Source organism: Schistocerca nitens, chromosome 10 (assembly GCF_023898315.1).
Source record: "Schistocerca nitens isolate TAMUIC-IGC-003100 chromosome 10, iqSchNite1.1, whole genome shotgun sequence".
In the NCBI taxonomy this organism is placed as follows: Eukaryota; Metazoa; Arthropoda; class Insecta; order Orthoptera; family Acrididae; genus Schistocerca; species Schistocerca nitens.
This window is the reverse complement of record NC_064623.1, coordinates 182,880,385-182,902,669: the sequence shown is the minus strand read 5'-3', so window position 1 is coordinate 182,902,669 and position 22,285 is coordinate 182,880,385. Positions and strand designations below refer to the sequence as shown.

The 22,285-nt window shown below is 39.1% G+C and overlaps 1 protein-coding gene across 1 annotated transcript in view; it reads left to right on the top strand.

Moving 5' to 3' along the window:
* Positions 1 to 14,683, top strand: part of LOC126209974 (potassium voltage-gated channel protein eag-like) — a 244,250-nt gene extending 229,567 nt beyond the window's left edge. Inside the window, exons 13-14 of the mRNA XM_049939085.1 lie at positions 9,866 to 10,146; positions 14,515 to 14,683. Of these exons, the coding sequence (XP_049795042.1) occupies positions 9,866 to 10,146; positions 14,515 to 14,683 (450 nt within the window). The remainder of the gene's footprint in view (positions 1 to 9,865; positions 10,147 to 14,514) is intronic.
* The last annotated feature ends 7,602 nt before the right edge of the window (positions 14,684 to 22,285 follow it).

The following is a 22,285-nucleotide window of genomic DNA, read 5'->3' as shown; positions in this document are numbered from 1 at the left end:
TAGCTTTAAGTAAACGCAATCGACAATGCAATAAGAATCAGCTTAATTTTTCAAGGAACTCCTCGACAGAATAGAAGGAGTGACCCATGAGGAAACTCTTCAGTTTGGATTTGAAAGTGCGTGGATTACTGCTAAGATTTTTGAGTTCGAGTGGCAGCTTATTGAAAATGGATGCAGCAACATACTGCACACATTTTTGCAACAGGGCTAAAGAAGTTCCGATCCAAATGCAGGTTTGATTTCTTCCGAGTATGAACCGAGTGAAAGCTGCTTATTCTTGGGAATAAGCTCATATTTTTAACAATAAATGACAGTAAGGGATATACATGTTGAGAGGCCAATGTCGAAATACCCAGACTCGTGAACAGGGGTCGACAAGAGGTTGGTAAACTTACACCACTTATTGCCCGAACCTCCCGTTTCTGAGCCAAAAATATCCTCCTGAATGGGAAGAGTTACCACAAAATACAATACCATACGACATAAGCGAATGTAAATAAACAAAGTAGACTAATTTTCCTGTCGAACGATCACTCACTTCTGATAACGTTCGAACAGTAATAATGGCAGTATTAAGTCGTTCAACATGATCCTGAACGTGAGCTCTCCACGACAGCTTACTATCTATTTGAACACCTAGAAATTTGAACTGTACAGTTTCACTAATCATATGCCCATTCTGTGAAATTAAAACTTCAGGTTTTGTCGAATTGTGTGTTAGAAACTGTAAAAACTGAGTCTTACTGTGATTTGGCGTTAGTTTATTTTCTACAAGCCATGAACTTAGGTCATGTACTGCATTATTTGAAACCGAGCCAGTGTTGCACACAACATCCTTTACTAGAATGTCATGCCTAACGGCCTGGGTTCGATTCCCGGCCGGGTCGGAGATTTTCTGGGTGTTGTGTTGCCCTTATCATCATTTATCCCCATCAACACGCAAGTCGCCGAAGTGGCGTCAACTCGAAAGACTTGCACCAGGCGAGCAGTCTACCTGACAGGAGGCCCTAGCCACATTGCATTTCCATTTATTATTATTATTATTGTTGTGGTTGTTACTATGATTATATTACAGCAAATTATTACTTTTGTTAACAATGGAAATAATTAGTGTTGAGTTTGTCATGTATTAACTAATTATATCATTGTTAAATCCTCCATTGTTTTTCATCATTATTAGTGTTATTATGATTATTATTATTGTTATTGCAGTTTATTATTTTTATTAATAGTGAAAATTATAATTATTGTGACATTTAATTTTTGTGTTTCTCCTGATCAGACATAAGAAAGAGCATTAAGGTCCTAATGTGTTTGTGCTAAATAAGCAAAAAACAATAATTAATAAAAAAATGAACAGTTACCAGCTATACCCCAGAAATAACCCTGTCAATACTAAATAATAGTAAATTCCCAGATTCTGATATCTTCTCCTCCTAGCTGCATAGTTCGAGAATTTGAATGATTCTTTTAGCAGAAATATGATGTCTATATGAGTACATGATTAGTGTTAACCTTAATGAACACATTAAATTTTACTTTCTGCTCGTGCAGCTATACTTAAAGGGCTCATGCAGCTACACTTAAATGGTAGTGTTTTTTTACAGGTTATCAGTTTCTAAACAGAAAACTGCCTATGGACAGGAGAAATTATTCTGTATGTTAAATTTAAAACTTGCTCTGCTACCTGTCAGGCATTCTATGTTATTGGGAAAATGATCTAAAATTTTTGTTACTGTATATTGGAGTCCTTTCTGAGCCACTGACAGCTTTAATAATGGGTAATGAAGACTTTTCTCTTCTATTGTTGTTGGTATGGACATCACTGTTCTTCTCAAATTGTGACGGATTATTTACAATGAGTTTCATCAACAAATATCTTTATTGTGACTTATTTCCAGTTGTAACCACTGGCCGCCAAGCATTATTGCTTCATCTCACTCCCAAACTTCTATTGAGCCTGCTGACCCTCACTTATGTATTTGAGAAAGTTGTTTCTGATATCAGAGACGACGAGATTGAGTAAGACTTCTTACAAAACCTAATTTACAGATCCACAAGGCGATCCAAATTGAGAATGACTCATATCTGACATTTTTTGGTTCCACATTTACAGAATCGTTTCAATTGTCAATCATATAATTAACAATAGTGGCCTAATTTACCTTCAAAAACTCCAAATAGAACAATTGTTACCGTAAACCCATTCATACCATTCCCTAAAATGCCTAACCTACAGTGTGTGCCTCACCTGATAAACTCCTCCCACTTCCATTGTGAAGTTAATCATTTGAAACAATGACCTAGCTTTGAATCCCCTAGTTTTACTCACAAATGATATAGTTTAAATTATTTCACTGTTTGCATAATTCATTGGTTTTAAAAAAGGTCTACATATTAGCATATGGTCACTAAATCCCTTGTTTCTAGGCTACTGTTTTAATTTTTTAATTATTTTTAGCTATTTTAGTGATATTATTTTCACTCTTCTGCACCTATCGTGCATAGACAATTACTGCCCTCTCACGTCCTCACCTTTCCTTAACAATGTCGATTCATTAGTTACATTTTTGAAGTGCACTGTAACAATGATCAGCATGATTTGTATGGTCTTACCATTACAGGGGTGAATTTTATCTTTTATTGGTTTCTCATGGCTACTATTTCTTAGTGCCTCGTCGACATTGTGTAACAAGTGAGTGTAAATAATTCGTTGTAAGGTAGTGACCTATTTTTCATTCATCCCCAATACGGTCGGAGGAAGGCAACGGCAAACCACTTCCATTAGGACCTTGCCTAGTACGGCGATGCTTGGTCTCCCGCATCGTTCCCCTACGCTCTGTCAAGAAGCATGGGACTTCATTTCCATTTCAATTCCAAAAGAAAACTATTATATCACATCTCATACCCTCGTTGTCAGGTTCATGATGAGCTGCCTATTATTTCACCAATGCTCATAGTTATTGTGATACTTGTATGTTACGTAAAGTACTGCGCGAAATTGAAATATTTTGCAGTGAAAAATAGGGGTCGCTATTTTTTAGCTTTCGGTGGATGTTGGACTGTACAAGATGTCTATAAATAAAATGCACCTACGCACAGAGGCCCTCACGAGCTAGAACTACAGTATGGCAGAGAAACTTTGTAGATATTGTACTGCATTAACGCAGAACCAACTGACGCTGGAAAAAAAATGAGATATAATTTTGGTCACCAGGTGCAAATCTGGCGCTGTGAGTGCAAGAAAGACGTATAGAATTGTTTCCACATGTAGTGGATTAGGAACAGACTCGGGCAGAAAAGGTCAAACAAGTTGATTTCATTATTAAACGCCGCTTACACATTTCGTTCAATATGAGCAGATGCTTCATCCATAAAATGACGTGATCAGTTGCTCGCAGCAGTTCCAGTGGATTCTCAGCAACGTGATCTTGTTCACTGGCCTTCAGGTAAGGTAGAGACCGAACGTGTCCCTGGTATTCATTTAAATACTCCCGCAGCCAAAAGTCGCATGGATTCCGGTCAGGTGATATTGCAGACCATAGATCTTGGAAAAAACTTTGAAGGTAACACGTTTTTGGGAGGCTGCATTAAGGGGCTCCGGAACGCCCTATACTTGCAATGTTAAAATAACGCTTATAAATTACATCTTTCCTCACAAAGTATTTGAGGTAGGAAGTTGAACATTTTACAGGTTATTTATTGGAATATGGGCTACAACTTAACACAGGGATTTTACAAAATTTTAGTTCAGTTATTAAAGATGATTTTTTTTCAATTGTAATGAAAATTCACAACATTTTTTTGCAATTTTTTATTTATATATTCAAAAATATACAGTTTTTTGGAAAAAGGCTGTGTTAAATTATGCAGAAGGTACTGTGTAACATTTACTGAAAGTTTGAAACAAATATGTTTGGAAGATCCTTAGAAAACATGTAATTAGTATGAGAAAATAAAAGTTTTGGGAATCGAGCGACAAAGATTGGATTAACTTTTTAGTGCATTCCAGGTCCATAGGATGGATTATCTTCATCCTCTGCAAACTCCTCCTCCAGCTTCCTCTTGTTCCTCCTCCTGTTTACTCTTGCTTGTATTTCTAGACTCTTTACAGCCCTGTCTGCAGCCCGAAGGCGTTCCTTGTCTAAAGCAAGCATCGCTCGTACCATGTTAGAACCTATCTTCATTCCCATATTTCTAAATACCTTGCACCTTACAATGTTGCCATCATTGAAAGTCGCTACAGCATCATACACACCAAAGTGAAGTCTTTCTATTCCAACAAATACAGGCTTGGGGATTCTCGACCATATAACACTATTTACACTTTCATTGAGGTTTTGAGTTTTTCCGTGAATACACTTTTTCAACAGTTCAGGTGCTGCTAAGTCTCTGAAAATAGGTTTTATCACCTCCATTATTGCATGAGGCAGACTATGCTTATGAGTGTACACTTCACCAGTTAGCAATCCTTTGTTATATTTACACCAACTGTCTTCTTCTTTGGGACACAAGCTATGTTGGGGATTTTCATCGTCTTTATTGTTTACAGTAATAACACATACCTTTGGCTTTCCAACATTTCTCCTTTTCTTAAAAGCCTTCAGAGGATTTCTAATAACTTTACTTTTACTCATTGTTATACTTCAACAAAACAGAGACTCAAGAAACAGAATTAATTACGAATATTTTCGAGATAACGACAGAGTAAATAAACATGAAACAATCGACAATCACACCAGCGATATGTATTGAACCATCACAGGTTAGCCACAACACATACTTTATCTCACATCACTAAAATGTACCTGATGAACACGGACGTTAATAATAACACCATTTGACAGCAGTTTAACAGCGCCACAGTGGGTCATGCCCATGTAGAACACATTTCAAAAAAAAAAAAAAAATTAAAAATAGTTGTAGTCTTCGGAATTGAATAAATTATATATCTACTAAAAGGTAATAGTCTGCAGAGTCAGAAAACGCAAAAAAGTAAAAATTGAACTTTTCATGATTTTGAGCCTTTCCGGAGCCCCTTAAGCAGATCTTTCACTTGGCGGGTGACATGAGGTGTTGCCGCATCTTGCAAGAGAGCAGTGACTTCCACACAGTTGTTCTTCCAATGCAGGAATCACACGTTGTACAAGGAGCTCGCGGTAACTCGCAGACGTCTCGTCACACCTGACAGACCCTCTGGGTGTGTCTCTTCAAAGAACAACGGACCGAGTATAAAGGTGCTCGTGAAGCAACACCACACACTCACATACACTCTTCATGCACAACATGCGGTTCAACAGTACTTGAAATTCGGCCGTTCTGTGTAATCACTCCACCATGTAGCGTAAAATGTGGTTCATCAATCCATAGACTGTTGCCCAGCTTTTATATGTGCTAACGTCCGCCTCCGTTGCTTAGCCGTAGCACAGACCGCCTACCATGCGGGGTCCCGGGTTCGATTCCCGAGAGGGGAGTGGGTTGTGTGTCCTTCATTATCATTTTCATCATCATTGACTCGCAAGTCGCCGATGTGGCGTCACCTAAAAAGGACTTACCAAACGTCGGCCGAACTGCCCCGAATGGGGCCTCCCAGCTAACCGCAGTGGTTAGCACACTGGACTCGCATTCGGGAGGACGACGGTTCAATCTCGTCTCCGGCCATCCTGATTTAGGTTCCCAGAATGAGACCTTCACTCTGCAGCGGAGTGTGCGCTGATATGAAACTTCCTGGCAGATTAAAACTGTGTGCCCGACCGAGACTCGAACTCGGGACCTATGCCTTTCGCGGGCAAGTGCTCTACCAACTGAGCTACCGAAGCACGACTCACGCCCGGTACTCACAGCTTTACTTCTGCCAGTATCTCGTCTCCCACCTTCCAAACTTTACAGAAGCTCTCCTGCGAACCTTGCAGAACTAGCACTCCTGAAAGAAAGGATACTGCGGAGACATGGCTTAACCACAGCCTGGGGGATGTTTCCAGAATGAGACCTTCACTCTGCACACAGTTTTAATCTGCCAGGAAGTTTCTGATTTAGGTTTTCCGTGATTTCCCTAAATCGTTTCAGGCAAATGCCGGGATGCTTCCTTTGAAAGGGCACGGCCGATTTCCTTCCCAATCCTTCCCTAACCCGAGCTAGCGCTCCGTCTCTAATGACCTCGTTATCGACGGGACGTTAAACACTAACCACCACCACCACCACCATCCCAGCCAACAATTCCATACGATCATTTCCATTTTTCCATATGTGCCAACAACCGAAGAGCAAATTTAGAAAGTTGCTGGGGACTGTAAGGTTTCAGTTGCTGCGCTGTCTGGATCTTGTACGGGTACCAGTGTAAAACAAACCACAAAACTTTCCGTCCTGTTGATCGTGCACGAGCGAGGAACATCCTGCATGCTCACTTACAGCAACAGTGACCTCGTCCGTAACTTCCGTCGGGACAGGACGCCTTCCTCTCCCAGGTGCCACACCAAGCTGACTCGAGCTTTTCAGTTTCATTATCGTCTTGTATAAACCACTGAATGACATCGGATTTCTCCTCAGACTTTTCAATCGGCGATACTCTCTCACTGGAGCACTGTAATTGCCGACTTCACACAAACAGTTTTACTGACAGCGCAAGGATTCTCTTCTCGATTGCCATACTGTTCACTCACGTTATGAGTCGTGAAATTACGCCATGGATTTTATACCGTCATATAAACAGCATACAGCACTAGATTAGCACCTGATGGCTAAAACTGAAACGAATTTTTTCCGGTTAAATAGGTTCTGCACATCGAAACATTAGCATATCCACCAAGTTTCCCTGCCGTACGATAATTACAACCCACACTGGTGGATACCTCTGATTAGCTGCACTTTGATTATAATCTTCCGGTACTTTGCTGCATTCGAACCGTAGATATATTTAATTTTTTCTTAATCTTTTGAGACGAGACCTATATCTATCTCGAGATAATGGATCGTTCGTAGTGCACTCACTTCCGACCGTTTCCACAAAGAATGGATTGAGACCGAAGTATTCATAACACTCCTCATATCTGATAAACGGTTCGAGCTATCGAAACATGTTTTTGGCAAATCATGCCACTGAAATTGGAGAGTATTTTGCCATATAGTTAATTAACATCAGAAGCTTTCTTAACCGCATTTTTCAGTAAAAATGTAAATTTGTTCAATTGCCATCGATAGCTGACGAAATAACAATTAATATGGTTTTATAATAACGTAAATGATGGAACCACACGTTTATTTGTATATCCCTCACTTTCCCTAAATGGTTTGTTTAATAATAGACTTTTTACGATCCTATTGCATTTGCAATTACAGCTGTATTAGCGTCTTGATTAGGTGAAACTGTGTAAAATACACTGTGTTTTTGGAGAAGAAGCTAATTTTTAGATGACAATAAGAATAACAAAAAAGATTTATAAATCACATGAAAATAAATCGTTCCTTGTGCTGCAATTTCACCGTAATCACAGCAGTCGTAAATATTACGAAATATTTTCGCATTCTGCAACTATGCATCATGTCAGCTGTTTGCGATACATGAAATTTGTGACGAGCTCGAACTCGAACATAGATTTCCCATTTATCGGGAGCAGTCGCCTTAACCACTCCGGCTGTCCGAGAAAGCCTCCAGGACCGCTCCAGGTTGTCATATGTTAGCAAGTCACAACCTTTATGCTCGCACAATTCGTGATTTCCGCATAGGGAGACATATCTCATATCGTCATTTTAGCATGTTGAGGCATGGATACGTCATTGGTGGTTACATTGCATGCGTTTGTACAGTGTATTTTCACAATACAATGCTATTCGGACTTGAATACGTGTCCAAAGAGCAATGTATTGTAACGATACAGACAGTGCATAAACACGTACAATGTAACCATCAATGATGTATCGTTGGCCAGATGTCCTAAAATGAGGATGTAAGATTTGTCTCCCTGTAGGGGAATCATTAATTGTGCCAACATAAGGGTTGTGGCAATAACACCACTATTCACGGAGTATAGAATGTACGAGTCTGGTGATATACTATCTGACTTCCGGAAAAACAAGATCCACGCAATTCCGAAGACTAAAAGGGCCTACAACTGCTAGAATTATTGCACAATCAGCTGAACGGATCATTCATCCAAGTTGCTGACAAGAATAGTATACACAAGAATGGAAAAGAAAATTAAGTATGATGGTGTTACGTTTGGCGTTAGAACGAGGCAGTTCTGGTGTTGCAGTTGATAATGGAAGTAAGACTAAAGAAAAATAGAGACATGTTTATAGGATTTGTCGACTTGGAGAAAGCGTTCGACGATGTCAAATAGAGCAAGATGTTCTAAATTCTAAGAAAAATAGGGGTAAGCTACAGGGAAAGACGGGTAATATACATTGTGAACAAGAGCCAAGAGAGAGCAATAAGAGAACGAGGTGCTCGAATTAAAACGTGTGTAAGACAGGGAGTATTCTTTCACCTCTACTGTTCAATCTATGTAGCGAAGAAGCAATGACGGAAATAAAATGTTGAAGTGTGGTATCAAAATTCAAGGAGAAAGGATGTCAATGATACGATTCGCTCATGACATTTGTATCCTCACTGGAGGTGAAGAAGAATTACAGGATCTACTGACTGGAATGGACAGTCCAATGAGTACAGAATATGGACTGAGAGTAAATCAAAGAAAGACGAAATTAATGAGAAGTATCGTAATTGAGAACAGCGAAGAGCTTAACATTAGTATTGGTGATCACGAAGTAGATGAAGTTCAAGAATTCTGCTACCTAGGCAACAAAATAACACATGGCGGACGGACAAAGGAGGACATAGAAAGCAGATCTGCCGCGCTGGATAGCCGCGTGGTCTAAGGCGCCTTGTCATGGTCCGCGCGGCTCCTCCCGTCGGAGGTTCGAGTAATCCAACGGGCATGGGTGTGTGTGTGTGTGTGTGTGTGTGTGTGTGTGTGTGTGTGTGTGTCGTCCTTAGCGTATGTTAGTTAGGTTAGATTAATTAGTGTGAAAGCTTAGGGACCGATGACAGATGACCAGCACTGGCAAAAAGGGAATCCCTGGCAAAGGAAAGTGTATTAGTATCAAATATAGGCCTTAATTTGAGGAAGAAATTTCTGAGAATGTATGTCTGGAGCACATCAATTGTATGGTAGTGAAAACTGGAAAAGAAATGAATGGAAGCTTTTCAGAGGTGACGCTACAGAAGAATATTGAAAATTAGGTGGACTGATAGGGTAAGGAATTAGGAGGTACTACGCAAAATAGGAGAGGAAGTGACAAGGAGGAAGAACGGAATGGTAGGATATCTGTCAGACAGTAACTTCCATTGTACTAAAGGGAGCTGTAGAGGGTAAAATCTATAGAGGAAAACGGAACTTGGAATGCATTCAACAAGTAATTGAGGATGTGGGTTGCAAGTGCTACTCTGAGATGAAGAGGTTGGTGCAGAAGAGAAATTCGTGGCGGGAAGCATCAAACCAGTTACAAAAAAGAAAAAGAAAAGGAAAAGGTTGTGCGTAGGTGATATATGGAAGTTTGATCGGTACTGGAGGTACGATCGGATGCAGAAGTGGTTAGGCTGACTGCTTGTGATGGGCGAGAAATGCAGGTTCGAGTCCCTGTCAGGCAAAAATTTCCATGTGTCGCAAACAGCCGACATCAGTGCGAGGTCGCACAACGCGAAACTATTTCATAATGTTCCGCTTCAGAAGTGCACATTCCCCTACTGCACTGACCCCACCACTACCGTCGTTCCCTCCCAGCTAGGAGCCAAGTAACACTGTACGCCCCCTATTGTCCACCGTCCAGTGTACCAGAGCACAGTGAGCAGCAGTGTGGCACTGCGCAGGTGGGCCGCATGGAGGAGATGCTGGCCGAGATCGTGCAGAGGCTCGGCCCCGCCCCCACCCCCGCCCCCGCGCCGGAGGCGGCCCCCGACGCGGCGGCTGGAGGAGCGTCGGCGGCGGACGTGTCGCAGGTGAGCCTCCAGCCCAAGCCGCAGCAGCAGTCTGCCACGCCCACCTCGTCCTCGTCGTCTTCTGGCGGCGGCGGCGGGGGCGGAACCACCATCCCGGTACCAGTCAGCGGGGGTGGAAACGGCGTGGGAGGCCTCGTTCTCAGGAAAAGAAGGTGGGTACCCACAGCCACGCTCACAGCTATCGCCGAGCTAATGCCCCACACACTGCCAACTTGCTTTATTCGCACCTTCCACGCCAGCAACTTCCTCAGTCCTTTCTTTCCCTGTCGGACCTGTAAATTCGCAAGAAGCATCTCTTCATTTCTCGCTAAACAAGACTCATCTTTTAATGTTTACACATTAATGGTCAATTTCTCACTGTTGTGTGTCAAATCTTGTAATATACACTTATTGTAAGCTTTCATTTTCGAACAAACAGAAAGTTTACGGCAGTTTTCTCAAATAAAGAATTGGAGACTGTGGCTGTTGTTTATTGTGGTCTTGAGTCCTGAGACTGGATTGATGCAGCTCTCCATGCTACTTTATCCTGTGCAAGCTTCTTCATCTCCCAGTACCTACTGCAACCTACATCCTTCTGAATCTGCTTGGTGTATTCATCTCTTGGTCTCCCTCTACGATTTTTACCCTCCACGCTGCCCTCCAATACTAAATTGGTGATCCCTTGATGCCTCAGAACATGTCCTACCAACCGATCCCTTCTTCTAGTCAAGTTCTATGAAATAAATTGTTAGAGGCGTACAGCAAGAAGCTACAAACTGGTTTTAGGTTATGTTATTCAAAAAGTACTGTTACCTGTTTCGATTTGACACAATTAATCGTCAGACGGCTTCCGTGTTTTCGTCAAAACAAACGATGCGTCGGTTTATTATCGAGCTGCCAACGATAAACGGTAATACACAATTACAAACGTGTAACAAAGATGGTTGTGCTACAAATTTGTGTTAGAAAACAACTTACGTGAAATTCCCATCTGGTTCATTCGTTTTTGCAGTTTTCTTCCAACGAAATATATGCAAAGATGTTCGATTTTCACCATCACACATGTCTGTTTGCATTGTAAAACTATTATATAGTTTGGTCACAAAACGAATTTCAAATGTGCACCACATGTTTTGATTTAAAACTATGAAGACAAATACAGAATTTACAAAACAGAGCCGTGCGGGGTAGCCGTGCGGTCTAAGGCGCCTTGTCGGAGGTTCGAGCCCTGCCTCGGGCAGGGGTGTGTGTGTGATGGCTTTAGCGTAAGTTAGTTTAAGTTAGATTAACTAGTGTGTAAGCTTAGGAACCGATGACCTCAGCAGTGTGGTCCCATAGAACTTATCACAAATTTCCAAATTTACAGAGTTCATAAGTGTCAAAGACGCTGCGATACAATGAGGCAAAGGTATGGCTTTTTCGGAAAGGACACCTAAATTATATTTGTGTTAAGCTGAAGAAGTTCTTTACATTAAGTGTAAGGCATTAAATACAGGCAGATAATTACAAACTTCTTTCATACAACGATAGATAAATAAATGTGGGTAAGAAAGTGTGTGATATCCTTAGGTGCTATTTGAAGAGTGATCTTGAAAATATACTAAAATTTATTAATATTTAGCTCCGTAAATAATGTTGGCTATTGTAGAGACATGCAATATTGTACAATATTTTACTTGATACACAACAGGCGTACAAACATTGTCTATATTGGAGTGTGGAAAACAGTGCCTCCCAGTTTGTCAGGAAATGAGTGCTACAAACTGAGTCTGCTCATCAAGGATATTATCAGGGGAACTGTTTTCTCTGTGTTTACTTCTATTTGCTCTAACAGATTCACAGTGGCTCCTTTTTCTGCTAATTGTAATATTTTCACGTTTCTCTCAATGTTTCTCACTGAATGGTTTCCTTCTGCAGTGTGGACTGCAAATGTATATTTGTTCAAGTTTCCTAGTCTAAACCATCAAGGTGGCCTTTGTACCTATTTTCGAACCTTCCGCCTATCTGACCAATGTAGAATTTTAAGCACACATCAGACTGGAGCTTGTATATTGCTGTTCTGCACTGAGTCGAAACGTTTGGGTCTGTTTGCCACCACCATATCTAAGATGTCATCTTCACGAGTCTGTTCTCCAATTAACTCATGATGATAATTTTCAAATAAGGCACTTCGAACAATTTCATATGATTTAATATACCACAAAATCAAACTGGAGGCTTGGTGTTTCGGGATAGTAGTTCTGCAACTGTATAGCACTGAGTTTAGTTGTGCCGTTCAAGTACACTGTCTTATGAATCATAGAACTTGTTGCGCACAGGTTGACTTTCTTGTAAAAAGCCGTTCATATTCTTTGGCACCAAGTTGTACAAGTAGGAGTACTAGGGGATGGAGATCTCTGAGCAGCACGTTGCAAGGCATCCCAGATATCCTCAATAATGTTCATGTGCGGGGAGTTTGGTGGCCAGCGAAATTATTTAAATTCAGAAGAGTGTTGGGTGTCGCATAGTCCCGCTGGAATTGCCCAAGTCCATCGGAATGCACAGTGGACATGAATGGATGCAGGTGATCAGACAGGATGATTACGTGCGTATCATCTGTCAGAGTCGTATCTAGACGTATCAGGGCCCACATATCACTCCAGCTGCACACGCCCTACACCATTATAGAGCCTCCACTGTCTTGAACAGTCCCCTGCTGACATGCAGGGTGCATTGGTTCATGAATTTGTCTCCATAGCCTACACGTCCATCCGCTCGATACAATTCGAAACGAGACTCGTACGACCAGGCAACATGTTTACAGGCATAAGTAGTCCAGTGTCGGTGATGACGTTCCGAGGCGAGGCGTAAAGCTTTGTATTGTGCAGCCCTCAAGGGTACACGAGTCGGCCTTAGGCTCCGAAAGCCCATGTCGATTACGTTTCGTTGAATGGTTCACACGCTGACACTTATTGATGGCCCATCATTGAAATCTGCAGCAATTTGCGGAAGGGTTGCACTTGTGTCACGTTGAACGATTCTCTTCAGTCGTCGTTGGTCTCGTTCTTGCGGCATCTTTCTCCGGTCGCATCGATGTTGGAGATATGAGGTTTTACCGGATTCCTCATATTCACGGTACACACGTGAAATGGTTGTACAGGAAAATCCCTACTTCATCGCTACCTCGGAGATGCTGTGTCCCATTGCTGGTGCGCCGACTATAACACCACGTCCAGACTCACTTAAATCTTGATAACGTGCCACTGTAGCAACAGTAACCGATCTAACAAGTGCACCAGACACTTGTTGTCTTACATAGGTGTTGCCGACCGTAGCGCCGTACTCTGCCATTTTATATATCTCTGCATTTGAATACGCAAGCCTATACCAGTCCCGGGTTCGATTCCCGGCGGGGTCAGGGATTTTCTCTGCCTCGTGATGACTGGGTGTAGTGTGATGTCCTTAGGTTAGTTAGGTTTAAGTAGTTCTAAGTTCTAGGGGACTAATGACCATAGTGCTCAGAGCCATTTTTTGCCGGCCGAAGTGGCCGTGCGGTTAAAGGCGCTGCAGTCTGGAACCGCAAGACCGTTACGGTCGCAGGTTCGAATCCTGCCTCGGGCATGGATGTTTGTGATGTCCTTAGGTTAGTTAGGTTTAACTAGTTCTAAGTTCTAGGGGACTAATGACCTCAGCAGTTGAGTCCCATAGTACTCAGAGCCATTTGAACCATTTTTTTGAGCCTATACCAGTTTCTTTGGCGCTTCAGCGAATATTGCTTCCTCCTGCGTATAACTCGATAAGATTATGAAGATAAAATTAGGGAGTTTCGAGCCCACACGGAGGCTTACTGGAGATCGTTCTTCCCTCGAACTATTCGCAACTGGAACAGGAAAGGGACAAGTGACAGTAGTACAGAGAGTACCCTCCGCCTCACACCGGAAGGTGACTTGCGGAGTATATATGTAGGTGTAGGCGTAGCCACAAGTCAGGAAAAGTCAGGTACAGCGATGATGATATGGTGTATTAATTTATTGCTGCGGCAGATTTTTGTTGGCAGCCACAATGCACACACAATGTAAGAAAACTGGTCAGGTGTGAGAATGACTCATGCATGGAGGGTTCTGTATAAGGTTAAATACGTACATAGACAGTTCATCCAATCCGTGAACTCTCGACGGTTTTTGCCTGTTATCCACATTCATACTGGCAAGACATCGACCCCAATGAGTCCAAGACGTTCGAGAATTTTTAATTTTAATTTTGAAGTCGGACAGTAAAGGACAAAAGAAGTATAATTGAAAATTAACAATTTTATAATTTTTTTCCTTTATTTGTACTGTGAAACCTAGGTTCCTGCTGAATTCTAGGTAAATGGGAAATAGGCTATGGGTCTTAATGAGTGAGTTTGTGGTTATCAATATATGTGGCAAAAGGCCGTATCTTTTGACTGTATTGAGTTATTTGTCAGGCATTGTATTTAACCACAACCAGACAACCCCCAGTATTCGAAAAGTAATTTAATACCAGCACAGCGGAGTCGTGACCCTCTGCTCTGCACACAGGTCCAAGTCCCGGAACAAGGGCGCTGCTCCCGGGGTGCCCACCTCGAGCTCGCCGAGGACTTCCCCGACGGAGACGACGAGGATGCTGCCGCCCACGGAGGAGGCGGACTCGGGGGCCTCGTCCGAGGAGAAGAGGTCCTCGTACCGCCGCTCCAGGGAGTTCCTGTAGCGACTGTCTGCCCAGCTGCCTCGTGCGGACCAACCCTGAGCGAGGACAGCGCCCACCCGTCACCCGACAGCTGATGCTCAGCTCCGGGTTCACGGTATCCCGAGTGCCTCCAACTGAGTCGTCTTGCCGTTGGGTCCAGAAAGTGCGATGTGAATGGTCAAAGTAGGATTTCACCACCTTGAGCTTCTATGTAAAGCCAACATCTGAACCCAAGTTCGCAGAGATAATCTATGGAACTGTGTCGCCTGATCAAGTTGGGATTAGGTTCGTGGTTATGATAACTGCTCTCCCGGGTAAATGTTTCTTGGATTTCTTGCCACATCAGGTTTCCTTTACTCAAGCTTTCAACGACTTCCTCTGCCTTCTTCGTCAGGAGTTCACCACTGTTCTAATAGGCCATGTGATACTATCTAAGGTATTTGGCCGAATTATGTTGTCCAAATGCTACCACAAATTAGTCAGTGCCTATGATGGAGGAACAATAGAAGCAATGCTGATTCCATCAGATGTTAGATAACTCTCCATACTTCCCTCTAGCGTTTCAGGATTGAATGCCCATCTGCATGTGGTTACCATTCTGGTTAAAGATATTATTATACATTCTGATTGCAATGCCTTCTTTGATTGCAGGATTCCAGTAGTTAGGTAACTGGGAACAATGAGACCACGGCTGCCTTTTACTGTATGTAGGATCTCTTTCATTTTCTTGGATGATCATGATATAGATTGAGTATCTTGTCTGCCCTAGATTGTGCCTAATTTATTTAATGTAGCTCCACAGAAAGAATGGAGTGCTTTTGGCTGATAATCTTGTGATGATTGAGCGACTCTGTGTTTTCATTTCCTTCCACAACACTTTCCCAGGTACCTGATTTCAGAATCTAGGTGGTCCTTGTCAAAAAGAGTTCCAGCTTTGTGTATCATTGTTTTGGTCTCAATGGTGAAAGCTGACTAATCTATCATCGAACGAAATCTGAATCGCTATCAATGTTCCTCCACCATGAACATCTCAGGTAGTACGCGAACTTCCAACTCCTATACTCTGTGATGTCTGACAGACAGAATTCCAGTAGTTAAGTACAAAAGTATCACAAGACATCAAGTGTAACACCTATTGGCGCTGGTTACAGGGGCTATCGTTGAAAGATTGAGTCTATAATCGAACGTGATGTGTTAAGAATTTGGAGAAACATGTATCACAAAATGTCACCACGAGAAACCTTCGTAGGCATTGGTACTCCCTACCCCCTACCTTGTTCATTTTTATTGTCACTTCTTGTCTTCATGGCTATATAGCTGGAATACATTCCCTTCGCAAGTACATTAATTTCGGGATTTGTGGCTCCAAATTGGTGTCCTCTAAACTATGGTTAACTAATACATCTCCATATGAGCAATAAGGTAGACACCTGTGGTTGATGAGTTGACAACATTTCATTGACTGTGTGGAATGAAGGTGTACGTAAAACAAAAATATGATCTTCTGACAAGGAAACATTACTTACGTTCTGCAGTTGATACTGTGACATAAGAGGTATGTAAGTTATGACTTAAAAGCTGAATCAACTCAAGAGCAACTACCCAATGATCTGGAGGGCAAATGATATGTCAGTCCTGAAACAGGAAGGCTAAGACTCATTTAACAGTTTTATGGCACCACATTACTTTGGCTGCAAAAGTTACCTATGAAAGAAACATCCATCCAATATGTATCTTTCTTTTCAAATGTGTTAACTCAACTTACAGCCTTATTTCGCAACTTCAATAGGCTCTTATTTCTTGTTTATAGCATTTGTTGCAAGTGTCTAGCTCTTTTATCATTTCTTGTTTGGAACTACAGTTGAGTGTATTTTGGTTGCAAATGGAGACATACTGGAGAAACATGTATCACAAAATGTCCCCTACATCTTTCAGCTTATCAGACGTGGTACAGAATAAAGTAAAAAATAATCTCACCACCAAGCACACCTTGCAGTATTACTACACTGTAAGGTGATGCAGATCATCAGAAATTCTTGAAAAAAAGAATTGGTTTTATTTAATGTGGCTGAGTCCACTGAAGCTCAAGGTGAATTAGCGTGAAAAAACTGTTACAATATGTACTGATCGGTGCAGTGGAAATACTTACTAGATTTTAAGAATCTAGGTAATGCATTCTCTATCATCAGGAACACCTGATGCCACAGTGAATAAACGACGATTTCATTACATACATTTGCTTGTAACTGGTGCTGAAAGTCTCAGAAGTTACGGAAAAAAATTGTAAATTGTGAAACTTCTTGCTAATGGTGCCAGCTACAGGGTACCAAATGCCTTAAATCACATAGACTTGGCTCGTTTAAGTCGAGCCTTCTGAGCAGAAATAATTTTTTTTCTTGTGTTGATTTGCTAGGTTATCAGACGTGTTTCCATGTTTGGTGGACATTAACATTACTTTCGTGCTTCAGTGAAGATGAGAGTGGTAACTGCTACACTATGTGGCTACAATTGCAATACTGAAGAAACTTGTTTTAGTTTTAATAAACAAGCGTCCATTGGATGTGTACCTGTTGTAGGTGAAGAAATATATGTTACTGGAGAGGTTTTCTGTAATAGATAACCTGAAGAAAGTGTGTGCTCTACATGCTGTAATTCAACATGTTAAGTCATATTTTTTCTATAACAATTGCAAATTGTGAGAGAAGTTTTTGACATATGGATCATTTTTACTTTATGCATAAAATTTCATTGGTGCGAAACTGAGGTTTGTGTGGCTGACGATAATACATAAAGTAATTCATTAAGCAGACATCCATTTGTTATGCACATTCCTTGTTATATTTCTTATTTTACGACTTTAGAAGCAGAAGTAAGCTTTTAGCAATAACAAAAAGTGTTCCAAAAAGATCTAGACTGTGCTTTGCAGGAAGAGTACAGACTTTATACTTAAGGTGATGGGAAGTAGATCAATTTAAGAAATGATGTGACGGCAAACCTTTTTTAAAACTATCATGATTTGAATCTCTTTTGTGACTCTTTTATTTCTATTTCCTTATGTTACAAAGGGAACTCATTCCTATCTTTGTGGCCATGCTTGTTTTCAGATTTCATAAATTATGTGCAGTATAATTATAAAATTTGAAAACAGTCTGACATTCCAAATTTGGACCTGAAAATAGCACTGAGTATGAGACTGAAAGAATATATTTATTTTATTGTCCTAAGTAGTGAATAATATCTTTATACCATTAAAAATTTGCTCAGTTTTTGCAATAGCATTTAGTGAAACATTTGTAGAGTAATACAATTACTTTAAACACAGCAGTTAATACATCAAGCTTGCTTCTTTTTGTCATTTTATCTTGTTGAGAATATAGCTGGTGGTTTACGGTTTGAGATGTAATGATGACAGTGGTAGATCAGGACATAAAAATATTAGCTCTAAGAGAAAGAAACACTGAGAATGAAATATTAAAAGGTAGATTATACCTAGGGAAATTTTTGGCACACTTTTATAGCTAGGAACATCAGATTCTTTGCTAACGATTAAGTATGTAGACCAGAAACAATTTTAAAATATTCACACTAGTGAAGTTGATACTCCGGTAAGAGGTATTCATCACAAATGCTTAGAAACTAAGCTATTTCTATCGTTCAGATAGAAAACCAAAATTTGTTGCTCTCTGTATGGATATGCCTACACTGTTTGTTGTAACAGTCTTCTGAGAAAACAGCCAAAAAGTATGTATTCCATCTTCTGTAAATTCTTCTCCATTACAGCAAAAAACTGCAAAATAAAGTTTTTTGGGATTCTGATTACAAAAAGTACTTAATAACAATTATGAAAGTGTCCCAAAAACCATAAATGAAACTATCTTTGTGTGTGATTGTTCTGCAAACACAGAGCGTTTTTTTTCTTGTGATACCTGTGAATGTGAAATTTCTTTTTGTTTACTTTTTTATAGATATTTGGTGTCAGTCTTTCTCAATTTCCTTATATAAGGCTAAAAACTTGCCACCTCCAAAATAAACACATTTCTGGAGTATCAACTTTCTGAAAAGTGCTTTAAATTTATTTAGAATTTTTTCTGTAGCTACTAGCAGGTTAATTCCACAGATATTATATACAATTGGAGAAATTTTCATTTTATCTTTATATTTTTGAGATTACATTTTACTGAAGTGAACCACAGTATAATGTTCACAGATCAGTTTCAAAATATGAGATATTGTGGCTTTTCACAAATGTTAACTATTGTCATAGCAATATTGTAGATTTACAAATGAAATCATTAGTATGAAAGTAACAAGTGTGTTGTAGAGTACACTCCACAAAGGTGTGCGCATGTGATAACCATAGTTGACTTTCGGTAAGTATAGAACTGCAGAGACATTTGGAAAAATATTTTCTTCTCTCCTCATATTTTATATTCCATAACAAAACAACACATTTAATCACAATAATTATGTAATATTCAAAGTAATTCAGCTTGTATGAGCAACAGGATAATTTGCATACTTTGTAGTAATAAGAGAGGTTGTTATATATTTTTGATAGGAAGAGACTAAAGAATTTACGTTATGCTGGATGTTCATTTTCCTTTAACAAGAAGTGCTGTTCCAGTACTGAAACTGAAATGCCACATCTTTTTAAGTAAACATATTCCTACTTTCCACCGTTTATTGACTATTCTAGAGAAGATATTCAGGACAGCATAAGGCAATATTGTAAGAATCACAATGAAGAAATGTCCACTTATGAGAAAAGGATGCATTACTAATGTGTTATGTTGAGCATGCAGAGAACTCATATTCTCTCTAATAGGGCCTTTATTATTCTTAATAACATGATGCTAATTTGTGAAATTTCAAGCTGTGATATTCATGATAGTATTATCTATATAAGTATTATGTTTCATTACTTTGGCTTCCAGGTATTGTTTAACTTTATAATGTCTTTTTAATTCCACAGACTAGTTAATGACAAAGTACTTGAAGGATAATTTGTGTTATATTCATATGAACTCCATATTTCATAGCAAACCATAACATCTCTAACATCAAATAATCATGACCACTAATAACAGCTTACTTTGAATAACCACATAGATACAACATATGTTATGTCAGATAATAATGCATACACATGTTAAGGATTGCTGTGATGATTTAGTTTATTTATCATCCCAAATAACATATAGTAATATAAAATATTGTGAAGCTCAGGAATAGAATTTACTGCTTAGCTTAATTTTCATCATTCTGTTGTATTACGATCGATATGATTTATTAAATGTTACTATCTAAGTCCAGCGCTTTTGAAATATCAAACATATCAATATTGTTCCAGCATACTGCCAAATGATTGGAATAGATTTCAAAAATATGGATTGTAGCTCTGGATTATGCTATGAGATGCGGACTGGCCATTTTCATGTCTTATAACTTCAACAAAAACCGGTTTACAAATAAAAGAAGGAATGCAATATAATAAAAAGTATACTTTTCTGATATTGAACATGTATTCAGTGAAAGAAATGTCATTGAAATAAATCTTTTGTTAATACTAGTGAAGATGTAACTTGATATTTGCAATCTTGTATTTCAGTAAGATAAAAATGTTGCTATTAAGGGAAGTGTAAGTATTTTATTAATTTCTGCTGATGGCATTTTGAATCTGTGGACTGAAAACACCTGTAACATCTTGTTGCTATGTGTTTTCCCAGTAAGTTGTTTCCCTGTTCTTTGTAAATCAATTTATGGAGGAAAAACCTTGATTAATTTCTTGTATGATCACAATTTTCTTTTTACACTGTTCCATGTATTAATTTAAACCTATATTGATTTTATGGTGCTTTTTGATTAACACAAGGAACTTGAGATACTCTGCTAGTGTGAAATTATGAATCAAATAACTGTCCTAAAAGAAGTAATGTGCAAAATAAAACTTCATAGCACATGGAACCCTTACAAAATAAAATTCACAGCAAGCTATTTGCATGCACAGTTTGGCAGAAACTGAATTTTCCACAATTCCTGTTTAAAATTGTAGCTGTTAATAAATTGTCTAACTATGCAAATGAAACTGCTAAGAGACTGTTCACTTAATTGTATACAGAATCTTATCTTCCACTTCAAATTTTGCTACCATACTTGTAACAACGAAAAAGCTGAATATTTATGAGAAGCAAATTTGGTCTCTTCTCTAATAGATTGAAGGATCACTCTATTCCTTGTTACTGTACTGCTGTAAATGCCTTAGAATGCATGGTACTGTAACTCTCACGAGTACAAGAGAAATTATGCTGAAAATTGTTGACTGTGTACAGAAATTTCTCTGTAAATAACCATGCAACTGTTTATTAATAAACGCTATTTCTTCTTAGGACTTGAATGTAATTATTTCTATGACACACAATGATTCATTAATAATTTCCATTGCAGTTTAGGTAAGTCCTATTATTATTCAACTATTCAACTGAGAAAATTTCTTACTTTTTATTCTTTTACTATTATTACAACATATCTTAGAGAGGTCAATCCATGAAAAAAATTGAAATCTGTCTTGTATAATACTTAAATCAAAGATAAGATTACAAATGAGGCCACTGCGAGGATGTAAACATCAGTCAAAGCTTACACACCTTCTGACTGCTGTATTTATAATCCAGGCGCCAACAGAAACTAGTGACATAATTCAAACTTCATATTTTTTCTTTCACCAGTACAGTGGTTTTATACACCATGAACCAAGTTCTAGCCAATGTAGTTCCCTAGCAACATTGCAAATATATGCAATGGAAATCTATACGTTCACTTGAAATCATAAAATCACTGAAATTTGTACATATATTAAAAACCATGAGTGGAATTATCATGTTCAAAAATTTTGTAAATGGGATGGACAAATGCTTCATCAGACTATTAAAACAAAACTACATTGTAAATGAAATAACAAGGCTATCCATGTCACATCACTCTGAAAACAATAATGAATTTTATATGTGAACCAAGAAAAAGAAACTGTCTAGGATAGAAGAGAAATAAAGCAAAATTAGTACAACATAGTAAGTAGCATCTTAAAAAATTAAAAGCTTAGAACTTAATAAGTCATGCAGATACTGAAGGAAAACACGGTAAAGAGTTAAAAAGAACAAAAACTGTAAATAACAAAAAGCAAATCAACACCTACTGAGTAAAGCAGGAAAATGGTTGTAATGCAAAGCTAAGTTAATATGCAGAAAACTGTGACATACTACATGAAACAACAAAAATAAATCAAGGTTAATAAGGCCAAAATGAACAAGGAAGAGTAAATAAGATACAATATTTTGATATAACTCTAAGCAAGGGGCTGCATACATAGGAAATGGTGAAACAGTTCAATACTAAAGTGTAACAAAATTATTATGACAAAACAAACTCACTGAAAAATTACAATTACATTACAAAACAACCAAGACAAAAATTAATTCAAAATTGGAAAAACAAAAGTGATCAAATTTAGGAAAACAAAATAGGAAGGAAAATAATTGAAAATTCGCAAAATACAGGTGGTAACATGAGCAACTACAAATAACTAGTACAAATAAATCAAAGAACTGAAAACTGTACTACTATAGT